The 13,757-nt window shown below is 33.4% G+C and overlaps 1 protein-coding gene across 1 annotated transcript; it reads left to right on the forward strand.

The window, feature by feature from the left end:
• The first annotated feature begins 6,843 nt into the window (after positions 1-6,843).
• On the forward strand, positions 6,844-9,785 carry LOC136216710 (uncharacterized). Its single transcript, XM_066003267.1, has 2 exons — positions 6,844-7,555; positions 8,234-9,785. The coding sequence occupies exons 1-2, from the start codon at positions 6,963-6,965 to the stop codon at positions 9,672-9,674; spliced, it is 2,034 nt and encodes a 677-aa protein (XP_065859339.1). The 5' UTR covers positions 6,844-6,962; the 3' UTR covers positions 9,675-9,785.
• The last annotated feature ends 3,972 nt before the right edge of the window (positions 9,786-13,757 follow it).

Genomic DNA, 13,757 nt, shown 5'->3' on the forward strand with positions numbered 1-13,757 from the left:
CCTGATCTTACGTCGTGGATCAAGGAAGGTCGTTTTCCTACATAGCAACATATCCTTACAGTAACGAACATCCACCACTCGGAGGTTGACACATGTCCACAATAGAAGTTCAAACATACATTCTAACCGACTTTTGGAATTACCCCTAACACCTTATACATATACAAGACGGTGTTCACACATCAAGGTACACATAAAAACATTCTATACAATTTATACTTAATTGCTCTGTACTCATCCTCTCACACTCTGTTAATTTTAGCATCGGATTGGGATCGCTAGGTCACGACCCCTCTTTGATACTCTCTTTTTTTTTTATCTTACTTTAGGTACATAGAGAATTTCAATTAACGTGAGAGCAAGAGCAACACAATCAGATTTACTCATATTGATGGGTTTTTAATGGTTTTTTTTTTTTTTTGTAATTTTGTTCCTCTAAACTTGATTAATACATTAATTAACTTTAAAATAAGTTCAGGTATTAATTTAATAAATTTTATTGAATTAGTTCGAAATTGTTCTATCATTATAGAAAAAAAAAAGTTTGTACCAATTAAGACAGTCATATTTTGACTCTTGACTTTCAAATTGTAGATAAATATTCGTCAAGTTTTTAGAAAAGATGAATCATATTTTGCTGGGGGTAAGGCGGTTTCACACTATCTTGAGAGAAGAAAAGAGAACAAACTTAAAAGTCGAAGAGTTGAACTAGCCAGGAAAGTGAAATTTCTATAATGGTTTGATATCATTTCATTTTGAAACATATGACATGTTATTTTAATTTTTTTTTTTTTTATGGAATGTTATTACTATTGGAATTGATTTGGAACTAATTATTTTTGAAGCTTTGGCGTTTTTTCATAAAACCAACGGTATTCAAAATGCGAGATCTAAAAACATATCTATCTGTGGCACCGGCATTCTCATAGATATATTTTTAGTCTCTCCGAAAATAATATAAACAATTTGCTATTAACTACTTCAGATGTAAAAATAAATGTCATCCTCAGCAATATTATATATACCAATGTTATCAGGCTCGAACCGGACTGGCCGGTCGAACTGGAACCGGCGAGGTAGCCGATCCGAGCCTGGCCGGTTAATTCAATGGTGAAATAACCGGAGAGACCCGGGATTGACCCCGGTCTCTGGAAGGGAAAAAAAGCCGCTGGTTTTAGGCGGGCGGGCTGGGTAGTTTTTTAGGCCGGGCTGTGTGTAAATTGGGCGGGCTGGAATTAAACGCAATGGAATTAAATTAAGGGGCCGGTAAAAATAAAGATTAAGGGCTAGTAAAAAAGGGAGTCAAGTTATGGAACCTTATTTTGGAGCAGCATTCACGTCGCCCACGTCGTGTGGGTGCGTCCCTATAATCCAATGGTTAATCGATTGCACCCCCTGCGTGTGAGAAAGCATTTTCCCTAGTAATTGGTTAAAGGCTTGTAAAGCCCATTTACTTATAAACTTGTTAAGTTTCTCATTTCTTTCCTATGTGGGATGTAAGTGTTTAATTTCATTTTATCTTCTTCCAAACCATTTCAAGTGGTTCACTTTGAGCATCAATTTCTCATTCATCATTTGTCCGTTTTTGAGTTTATAATATATTTTTAAAAAGATCTTATGGCATAGAATACGTTGATATATTTCAATTTATTCCGAATTTAATTTATTCGTTATATATTTAAGACTCAAATTAACAAAAAAATAATAAACCAAAAGTTGTTTATAATTTATTTTGGATATATATAATGTATAAAAATATTTTTAAATTAATTATATATATTTAATATATATAAATATTATTTATTTATTTATTACGTCATCCGGTTCGACCAATCCGAGCCATCCGGTCCGACTAAGTGACCCGTGATCCAATCATCAATCCGGTTTGATGTCCGGTCCGGTTCTGATAACATTGATATATACCCACTTGTTGTTGTAATGCTCTATGGTTTCGCGTGATCAAATTGGTATCTTTAGTTTGCAAAATTGGTATCTTTAGTTTGCAAAATTTTCATTGGTATCTTTAGTTTGTAAAATTTTCATTTTTTATTAACTTTATCGAATTTGGATGATAACAACCTCAAAATGAATTTTTTTCAAAAATTAAAGTTATTTAGTGTCATAGTTACTATGGAACCACATTTTTTATTTTTCAAAATCATCATTTTTGGAGTTTTCTCTTTTTAAACATTAATATTCTTTTTCATAAAAAAACAAAACATAAATAACCTTAAACCTAAAGAGTTAAAGTTCCTTAAAATATCATTTGATACTTGAAATTATCAAATTTTTTGTTTTGATGTTATTATCGGCCAAATTTGGCATAGTCAACAAAAAATAAAAAATTTGCAAACCAAAGGGTTCGATTTATAACAAAAAAGCCACAAATATCAATCTGAAAAAACATGAAATCAAATGACATTTATTTGAAATTAACCATATTATTTATTACTAAAATTATTATTCATTAACTGTAGGATGATAAAGATTTTTAAATAATAAATTAGTAATGAAAAATAAAACAAGAAATTGTTGGAGACTCTTAGTAATGATAGAGTAAAATGAGACTAGAAATTTTTTGGAATTAGATTTTGATCATGTTTATAAAGAGTTTTTTTAGAATAAAATTGGAGGTTTGAGTCATTTTAGAAGTTTTGATTAGTCAAACCTCTAATAGTAGTGTTTGGTGAATGAATAGATATTTGAAAGAGTTTATTAGATCCTGAAAAACTGGTTTTAAGAGCCATTTCCATTTAGCATATTACTTCGTCTCTTTTACCTTTAATTAGTAACATTCAACCTCAAATAAAGGTTTTAACATATCCCTATTTATCATTTTACGCAAACAGTTATTAGCAATCAACTAAATTTTATCAAACAAGTTTACATTAACTAATAAAAAAGATTTACAACTGATAACGATTTATCAAATAAAACCTTTAAAATAAGTTTGTCCAAATTTAATTTAAAAGCTGCGCAAATAATCCTCCGAGAGATTCTCTTAGAATCAATGTAAATCTTGGAGAAAATAAAATATGTTAGAGTATCTCCAACAGCCTCTTAAATTGACTCTTAAGTTAAAATTTGAGGAGGGAGAATGAAAATTCATCTCCAACAGCCTCTTAGTGGCTCCTCAAATCACTAAGAGTCTCTCCATCCTCTCTATTAATAGAGAGCCTCTCTCCACCTCTTAGTGCCTCTTAACTTTATTTTTTATTAATAATTTATTATTGATGTCTCTCTCTCCTCACACTATTGCTAATGTAACAATAAAGAATAATCTTTATAATAAAATAATAAATAAGGAGTGAATATAAGGAGCATTGTTGGAGATGATATCTCTTAGCCACTCTTAAATCACTAAGAGTCTATTATTTATATTATTTTTAGAGAGTTCACTAAGAGTCTCTTGGAGATGCTCTTAGGTCCCGAACCATTGAGAAGCAATTTGGTTTTGGATCATGGTAGAAAGTTAAGGAAAAATGAAGGAGACCCAGGCCACGACAGTGAGCGCATATAGATCAAAAGGCATAGTTGATTGAATGATGAGGAATTTCCCAAGAAATCTTTTTGACCAAACATCCTCAAGTTTTCACACACTTTGGACTCTAATCATGTCTTCTTGTTGTTGTTTTTGTTTGTACATAAACATATGAATGAACTAGTACAATCCATTATTACATATTTGATGGGCCAAATCAACTCAAATTAACACACCTTCAATATTTTCTAACCAACACTACCCCAACTACCATAACCATAACTATGATTTTGAAGGGGATAACTACAACATCACACTCCTAATTAAACTTTTAGTCAACTATAACTATACACATTCAATTCATAGGAAATTCATTTAACAACCACGGCTGACTCTAATTAAAAATGTATTACTATTACTGTTCGTTTGCTGTTGGAAAAAGATGTTTTTTCAAAAAAAAAACAGAGATTCTCTGCTTTTATAAAAGGCTACTTTTCGGATGTAAAATGCAAACAAGAGATCACTAACCAAACAAATAATGCTGCTTTTCAGATGTAAAAGGCAAACAAGAGGTCACTAACCAAACACCTAAAACTCTCCCTTTTGAAATAAAAAGGTAAAAATGAGCAACCAAACACCCATTCATTAGAATTGAAAAATAAGTGTTGATAAATATTTTTGAAATGAAAATCAACTAATTATTATCAGAAATTAGCAATTGCAATCATTGAATAGAAATTAGTCTTTTATATTATACAATTAGAGCATCTTTAAGATATTCTTAATCTACTCTTTAAAAGTAATATAAGCAATTGATTTTTAGTAATACATGAGTATTGTTGGAGATGAATTGATCGTGTACAAAAATTAGTCTTCATTTTCATTTTGATGAGTTACTAATTGATAAATATAACTTTGGATAAATGGATAAATATTTATGTGTATCAATAGGATCGCAAACAATTTTGTTTCAATAAATTAATGTTTAATATATCATATTTTTAATCACATCCTAAAAAATATCATATACACATGTTATGATTTAGGTTTTTATTAATACATATTAAAGAAAAATAGTGATTTAATATAACTCTCGTTCTATATTCAATTGAACAAAATAATACTTGAAAATTTAGTAAAAGACTATAAAATATTATTAAATTGATACATGCTATTCAAATTAAATTTCTTAAGAATATCCAAAAATCTTATTTTCGATAAAACTCAATTGAATTGATTTCTGTAACGACCCGGTCCGGAGTGGGTGTCGCCGGGGTAAGAAGGCCTGAGCAAGGAGCGGCCCTAAGGGATGGCGATGGGGCAGGAATGAACCGAATCCCACATCGGAAATGGAGAGGGAGTGATTGGGGCTTATTAGTAAGATGTGAATCCAATACATGCAGACGCGTTTTAAAGCCGTGAGGCCCAATGTGTTGGAATTGGGCCAGAGCGGACAATATCTAAATAGTATTGGATCAGGGTGTTACAATTGGTATCAGAGCCGACTCTCCACGTACGATGTGTAGTTCGGGGACGAACCAGATGGAAGCTGGTGGGCCTGTAACGACCCGGTCCGGAGTGGGTGGCGCCGGGGTAAGAAGGCCTGAGCAAGGAGCGGCCCTAAGGGATGGCGATGGGGGCAGGAATGAACCGAATCCCACATCGGAAATGGAGAGGGAGTGATTGGGGCTTATTAGTAAGATATGAATCCAATACATGCAGACGCGTTTTAAAGCCGTGAGGCCCAATGTGTTGGAATTGGGCCAGAACGGACAATATCTACATAGTATTGGATCAGGGTGTTACAATTTCAATTTGTGCAAATTTCCAAAATAATAATAATAATAGTAGTAGGGATAAAATAATCTTTTAATATAAATGTTGTAATTCTCTAATTGAAAAAACTCTTAAAACAATTCTTATCGAAAAAAAACTCTTAAAACAATTTTTTTAAAAAATTAATGATTTGAGTCTAATCTAGTATCTCAAGCAATTTTTCATCAACTACACTATTTGACATCGGGCTAATATATCTATGCTACATGGCGTCTAAGAGGCCCGAACCAACTCTTGGAGATATAGAGCATGTGGCATCTCTTTAGTGAAATAGAGTAGTACGACTATGTATCAAGAAGCTTGATTCAGGAACTCTCACAAGACTCGGTTAAGAATCCAATCATCACATCCGATTTCGAGATTCAGGGGCCTAGTTATCTTGAGGGATATCAAATCCCGATATCAACAGGAGACACGTGGCTCACCTTGCTCTTCAACCTATAATTATCTTCTATAGTTCGACATCAGTATAAATAGAGTAAATTCAGTTCAAAGTACATAAGTTCATTCATTCTATTAAACTTACATTACAATTTTTTTTTTTTTTGTCAAAGAGGCTTTAACTCTCCTATCTTCCAAACCAAGACAAGTATTTTAACCAATCAGCTATTCTCTTGTCTTTTCACAAACTGACTTAAGCATCATAACAAGTTAGCAAGATAATAATCTAATAAATGGGCTCTCAGGATTCCATTGCATTACTATTATTAAAGATTTTGATTAGTAAAATCTCAAAAAATAAAAAATCCAAAACTTTAATTTTAATTTGGGTTAATTATAAAAAAAAGTATCTTGTGGTTTGGTCGATTTGCAATGTGGTATCTGTGATATTTTTTTTTACAAACACAACCCTATAGTTGCAAAATTTTATATATTTTTTTACTTTGCCAAATTTGGCCGATAACGACCTCAAAATGAAAATTTTCAAGAATTAAACTTGCTTGGTATCATATTTACTATGGAACCGTATTCTTAAATTTTTCAAAATCATTATTTTTGGAGTTTTCTCTCTCTAAACATTATCTTTCTCTCTCATAAAAAAACATCCAAATGACCTCAAACCTAAAAAGTTGAAGAATTAAAGTCGTTTAAAATATCATTTAACTCTTGAAAATTTTCATTTCAAAGTCGTTATCGATCAAATTCTGACAAAGTGAACTCAAATGCAAAATTTTGCAAACCACATAATTGCGTTTGCAAAAGAAATACTACAGTCGGTCAAATCACAGGATACTTTTTTGTAATTAACCCTTTTAATTTTACCCTAAATCTCTATCTAACAGAAAGAAAGAAGCAATATCTATGGGCTAAAAGCAACAACCAGAACAGCAAACGGTGAACATAGTAGAATTTCTCCCATGTGATGTGTGAAATTGAAATGGCATCTTTGTTCCATACGGAAAAAAAAAGGAGGCAAATTTGACAAATCATATAGACAAATAAAATACAAAAAAAAAAGCCCAGAAAAAAGAGTGGAATAATAACAATAAGGTCCCTCAAACATTATAACTTTATTAAATGCCATGTTCTGATTCGAAACCTAGTATTAAATGCAGCAGCTGCAAAATCCACCCACCTTCCTTCCCTAATTTCTTCCCCCCCTTTCTTCCCCAAATGGATTCTTCAATCTCCTTTTATACCCCAAATGTCCTCCTCTACCCCTATCCCTACCATCCCCACTCCTTCCTCTTCCAATTACCTCTCCAACATCGGCCTCGGCTACTCCATAGCCATTGCTCTCGGCTTCCTCGTCCTCCTCTCCACTATTCTCCTCGCTTCCTACATCTGCTGCCGCTCCTCCCGCAATCGCTCTCATCATAACGACGCCGTTTCAACTTCCCTTGCAGACGACCCCAATTCTCCACCCGACGGGATTATTCTCCCTCGCATTATCTTCGTCGCTGAAGATGATGACGATCGAGATAACGCTGCCGTTGGGCTTGATCAGGCCGTGATTAATTCGTATCCGAGGTTTCAGTTTACTAAGGATGGGAGCTTCAGTGCGAATGGGAATAGCACTACTTGTTCGATCTGTTTGTGTGATTTTAAGGAGCTGGAGATGTTGAGAATGATGCCGGAGTGCCGGCATTTTTTTCATTTGGGTTGTATTGATGCTTGGTTGAAGCTTAATGGCTCTTGTCCTGTTTGCCGGAACTCGCCGCTTCCTACTCCGCTTTCTACTCCGTTGTCGGAGGTTGTTCCGTTGTCGCAGTATCCCGCGGATAGACGGCGGAGGAGGTGATTTCGTTAGGTCTTGTTTGGTTTGTTTTGATTTTGTAAATTTAGGTTGAGGTAGTGAGATTTTGGGTTTTTCCATTTTTATTACAGATGAATGAATTTGCCAATTTGAAAAAATCTCTTTGTGGTGTAAGAATTGGGTATTACTGTTTAATTACATTGAATTAATTTAACATTTTTTGCTTGCTTTCCTGTTAATCTTTCTGAAATTTCACTTGCATGTTCATTGAGCTTAACTTGTGCCAGCTTTTACTGTTTTTTGTTTTCTTTTTTCTTGTTGAAGCAATTCAGTAACTGAGCAATTGCACATGTCTTGTCTTATAGTATACTCCTGCTCCGAAGACTAGGAACTTTATATATTAATATTATATTCCTGCTGGAAATATGGAAGCTTTAGTTGAATGAGAAGTGTGTCAGCATTAGGAATCATTGACTATCTTCACATTCTCAATAATTTACAAATTATTGAAAATCCCCAAATCCAAATTGAAGCTCAAAACCTATTATTAATAGTAGCTCTGATCTCAAAGTCTATTTATCCAATTAAAATAATATCTTTTGTTTGGAAAACCTTTGATTTATCTTCTCATACTTACAGGTACTTGCATTCAACACTTACTTTTGTTTCTCTGATCCTCTAACTATTCGTTTTGTCCTTTTTTACTTTTCTGAAATGTGAATCTCTAGTTCTAGTTCTAGTTCTACCTTAAGAGATATGGGGAAAACTAATGTTTTTGCTAAGTTTGGAAGGTGGGGGGGAGTACTTCACAGACCAATTCTTATGCTTTGTGCCTTAGCTTTTCTTATCTCCATTGTTACTTTTTCTAAGTTTTACTCTTTCAGATCTCTTTTAACTTCTGATACCCTCTGCAATCATGTTAATTTTGAGCATCAAAGCATTGGTAGTGAAATGGTTGAAGATATTCTTAAGAAAATTCAGAATGAAATTGATGAGGTAAAAGATTTGCGAGTTGATTCATCGTCGGAGGTGTATTTGAAAAGGTACAATGCTTTTCTTGTTGATGTTTTGGGGGATGTCAAGTCATTACAGGCTTCAAATGGAGGAGGTGATCGTCTGCAAAGTGCGGAACTTGGAGCTGTTCATCCTCTGCATCAATCAGATGAACCGGGGAATTTTTTCCTGATTGAGGAGATCCGGAAGTATGTGAGGATCAAACCGAATCGATTAGGGAAACAGAACTTCATGGGGGCGAATGGAACATTCACGAGTATTGGTCATGCCTGTTTCGCTATGAAGAAAGAGCTTGAAGACTACATGGATTATGATATCGGTGACATCTGCAACGATGATTGGAAACTCGCTCAAAAGCTGATGGTTCATGGGTGTGATCCGTTACCAAGGAGGCGGTGTTTCTCTAGAGCTCCACAGCTATACAGCAAGCCGTTTCCTATAAACGAGTCGATGTGGAAGCTTCCTGATAACCGGAATGTACGTTGGAGCCAGTACAGATGCAAGAACTTCACATGCCTGGCAAGCAATAGAACTGGCAAGGGATTCTTCAAGTGTGCAGATTGCTTCAATCTCACAGTTCACGAATTACCAAGATGGATGGAACACGTAAATCTGACCACGAACACAAATCTTACCGCAGATATTCTGATTCCTGAAGTGCTCAACCTTAAGCCAGGAGAAATCAGAATCGGATTGGACTTCAGTGTCGGAACAGGGACTTTTGCGGCTCGAATGAGAGATTTCAATGTGACAATAGTATCAGCAACCATGAATCTGGGAGCGCCTTTTAGTGAAATGATCGCTCTTCGGGGACTTGTACCACTCTACTTGAGCATAAATCAGAGGCTTCCGTTCTTCGATAATACGCTGGATTTGATACACACGACGAGGTTTCTGGACGGTTGGATTGATTTTGTGCTGCTGGATTTTATACTATATGATTGGGATAGAGTTTTGAGGCCTGGTGGACTGCTATGGATTGACAGTTTCTTCTGTCTGAAAGATGATTTGGATGATTATTTGGAAGTGTTTAAGATGTTAAGGTACAGAAAACATAAATGGATAGTTGTTCCTAAGCTGGACAAAGATGATGATAAAGAATTGTTCTTTTCTGCTGTCCTAGAAAAGCCTCCTAGACCATTTTAGTCTTTTCTCAACTTCACATTGTAACACCTCTAACCTATACTTAATTCATATTTAGTATAGTGCAAATCATATTCCCTCTTTTAATACATAAAGTTTGAAGGATAGATAAAAATTGTGTTGTAATCATGAAAGTTGTTTTCTTTTACCTCTTAATCTTTTCGAGATTGTTCGTTCACTATTTAAGTGACATTATTGATGACACAACAACAACAACAAAGCCTTAGTCCCGAAATGATTCGGGGTCGGCTAACATGAACCATCATATAAAACCGTGAAATCAAGTCGTGTCAGCGACAAAAATTCGCTTCCTCCACTCCGTCCTATCCACTACCATATTTTCCTCAATTCCCAGTAAACTCATATCACTCTCGATCACCCTCCTCTAAGTTTGCTTAGGTATTCCCCTACCCCTCACCACTACATCCTTTTCCCACTCTTCGGTTCTCCTAGGATCCGGGCTAAACTTGTTAGGGATTCTTCTTTGTTTTAATGATGGTGTAGTGAAGGTAAAACGCCGACATTGTCCTTTGGACAGATGTCATGTAAAATAATAGAAAAGGTCAGGTCTTTAGCGAGGACATCTCGACGTTCAAGTCAGTTCTTGTCTAGAGAGAGAAAAAGAGTGATTCAAGAGAGATAACGAGCTTTCTTTAAAAAAAAAAGATAATAAGCTCTAAGAATTGTTAAGTAAAATGCCCCTTTTGAAGGAGAGTTTGAATCCATTTATATTGGAGTGAGAATTATTAGTCTAAATAAGAAGAAAATGACCATGTATCCAACTAGGAAATGATCCCTAAAAACCTCGGAGTGCACTATTTATATGTCCTATTTAGTTTGCCTAACAAACGTAAAGAGTTAAACCGATCTTATAGGACTGGAAGTTTTCAGAAGATTGAAATTTGCATCAACTACGAGGAAGGAGTTCGTCCCAAGGCAAAAACTGATTCCTGGAGATTCGGTTCACGAGCGAATCAAAATCTTTTTTACAATGATGTTATTACTTATTTAGCTTAAGGAAGTAAATGTCCATTAGGAATTTAATTTAGAATTTAGTTTAAGCAACTAAATGATCATTAGGAATTGAATTCAAAATTTAGCTTAAACTTAAAGGCTCTTTATTTAACGATTCGATTTTAAGGGGTGGCATTAGGGTGGAAGGTTTGAGTAAGGAACAGCTCTAAAACATGATAGGGACAGAAATGAACAAAATACCACATCGAAGATAGAAATAGAGTGACTAAAGTATATTAGTAAGGTATATTTGCAATATATATATATATATATATATATATAGTGTCAAAAATAATAATAAAAGTTATTATGGAATCCTAACTATTAGTTTAAACTTTTGGTTAAATGGTTTTTTTGACATGGTATCAAAGCTTTTAGATCACAGAGTTCGAATCCTAATAATCTCACTTATGTGATTTTCTACCTACACTAGGAATTGAAGTCGAAATTTAGCTTAAATAACGACTCTCTCTCTCTCTTTCTTTCAATTATTTTTTTAGGATAAGGTATCAAAATAACTTCAAGATTTTTTAGAGGAAGCTAATTTGGACTCACATATAAAATAGTACAACTTCATATTCATCTTTTGTCAAGTGGCGGAAATAAAGGCTTCGCTAATAAAAATTGACACATTAGATGAATGTGTGGATAACTCTACAGTTGTAAAAGTTTGGACAATATCTCCAAAAGGTTATAAAATTTTAATTTGTTTCAATAAAATCATATAAATTTGTTTTTTCCCAATAAAGTTACTATGTATGTTTTTCGATCATCTTCTCTTTGGAATTGCTGACGTGGCATCTAATTATCAACTAACTAACGTGAAAATAGACACCATATTTTACCATTAAAAACAATATTCATCAACAAATCTATTTGAAGGATTGATGTAAAATGATAACAAGTTGAAACTTTAGACAAGAACATTGAATGTTGAACTTCTATTTCAGAAATTAATATGTCAATAATATTTTAAAATAAAATGTAAATAATACTGGTCATTGATACGGTATTAAATCATTTTAGCTTTTATTAAGAAAGCCCATCATTATCTGAAGACCTTAGATGGGTCTTAACCCATTCAAGATAATGGTAATGGTCAGTCTCAACCGAAGCTTGACCAAAGTCAAAGCTTCGGGCATCTTAGCATTGCTGAAGTCTGTCTTCAGATGAGTGTTTGGAGACACGTGGACCAATCAATACGTTGCACTCCAAACACACGCTTCTTACTTTCATAAATACGTTGGCACGCAAAGATAGGGTACAATGACCTATTATAAGCTGCCACGTGTCCACCATACAACTCTAATTATCTATAAATAGTAGAAGTATCTCAAAACTCCAGGTATCTGATTTCTTAATTACTTGACTTCATTTATTTACTTTTGATATTCTCTATAATATCACTAACTTTAGCATCGGAGAGGATTCGTCAGACTCTGACCCATTTTCTAATGGTTGTTGTGATCTCAAGTGACCAGAACTTCGATCGATGATCAATCATCTAGAAATACTATAATAGCCATTAACTTTAGAATTATAAGCATTTATAAAACATTTTCAAATCAACTCTGGTGAGAAAGTGATTGAAAAACGTTTGTAGTGATTTTATTGAGACAAAAATAAATTTAAATGATTTTATTTAGATAAATTAAATTTTTATAGCATTTTAATGATATTTTCCGAACTTTTATAATCACTGCTAATTACCTCAAGTAGGCTCTGCTTTTATTTTCAGATTAGGACTGAATTAAGATATGTAACCCAAAGTATGAAATGTCAAAGAAATTCTTGAAATTGCAATGTACTTGCTTATGGACCCTCTTCATAAAAATTGAGACTGACACCGCAACCACTTCTTTTTTCTTTTTCTTTTTTTTTCTTTTTTTTTTAAGAATTCAGATAGTGAACTGAAAAAAAAAAATTCAAATGAAAATTATAGAGGAAAATTACACTTTCGGAAATTTTTTAATCCATGTTATTCAATAATTTTAAAAAATAAAAAACATGTCGACACTAAAAAAAAATCAATTTCTATTGATTAAATTATTGCTTTTAAAATTGGAATAAAGGTTAAAAATGAATTGATTGGATCAATATTATCAAATTACAACATTTGATCTAATTTAATTTCAGAGGCAAAATTAATAGCATATTTTTTTATTAGATTGGATGTCTGTCATAAAGCTTTAAGATCCTTCATTCCTATTTTAACCAATAGGAATGGTACACAAGTTATGCAAGAAGTGGGAAGTCACAAGCTCTCAAATAATAAAAGCACTGTATATATATATATATATATATATATAGGTGAGATCCAGCGTGACAAGGGCTTAAGTTGTGACAATGAGCTTATTGTGTGACATAACAAAACTACGGTAGTTTTGATGATAATTAAAAAGGGCAAGGTGGCAAATTGGTAAATAAAATGAAAGAGATGATAGAGAAAATTGTTTTATTTCTTTTCTTTAAAATACATTTTCCCGACATCTCTAACATCGTTTTTCGAAAATTTTTATACTATTAGACTCATCTAAATTAGACGGTCATTTTAAGATCCCTGAAGCTCAAGTAAAAAAATTTCCGGTGAACGGAATCCGGATGAGCGTTTTCCGGCGAGCAAAAAATGCCCAGAAAATTCTCAAAAAATTTCAGAAAATGTAAAAAACTATTCTAAGAAACTTTAATTCTTGAGTCGAAATAGGATTTCTTACGGTTTAGTCCCAATAAAACTTTTTCCTTAATTTTATCCATTTTACATGCTTCAATAATTTATTGGGACTATACCGTAAGAAATCTCGCTTCGACCCAAGAATTAAAGTTTCTTAGAATAATGTTTTACATTTTCTGAAATTTTTTGAGAATTTTCTGGGCACTTTATTTCTCACCAGAAAACGTCCACCCGGATTCCGTTCACCGGAATTTTTTTTACTTGAGCTTCAAGGATCTTAAAATGACCGTCTAATTTAGACGAGTCTAATAGTATAAAAATTTTCGAAAACAAGATTAGAAATGTCGGAAAAATGTATTTTAAAGAAAAGAAATAAAACATTTTTCTGTTGGAACAATGCA

Source organism: Euphorbia lathyris, chromosome 2, assembly GCF_963576675.1.
Source record: "Euphorbia lathyris chromosome 2, ddEupLath1.1, whole genome shotgun sequence".
Classification (NCBI taxonomy): domain Eukaryota; kingdom Viridiplantae; phylum Streptophyta; class Magnoliopsida; order Malpighiales; family Euphorbiaceae; genus Euphorbia; species Euphorbia lathyris.

What these genes read in the sequence shown, in the direction of transcription:
- LOC136216710 (XM_066003267.1), top strand. Translation starts at nt 6,963, where the DNA reads ATGTCCTCCTCTACCCCTATCCCTACCATCCCCACTCCTTCCTCTTCC. An exon ending in GCGGATAGACGGCGGAGGAG is followed by an intron (nt 7,556 to 8,233) that starts GTGATTTCGTTA and finishes TTCTGAAATGTG; the next exon opens with AATCTCTAGTTCTAGTTCTA.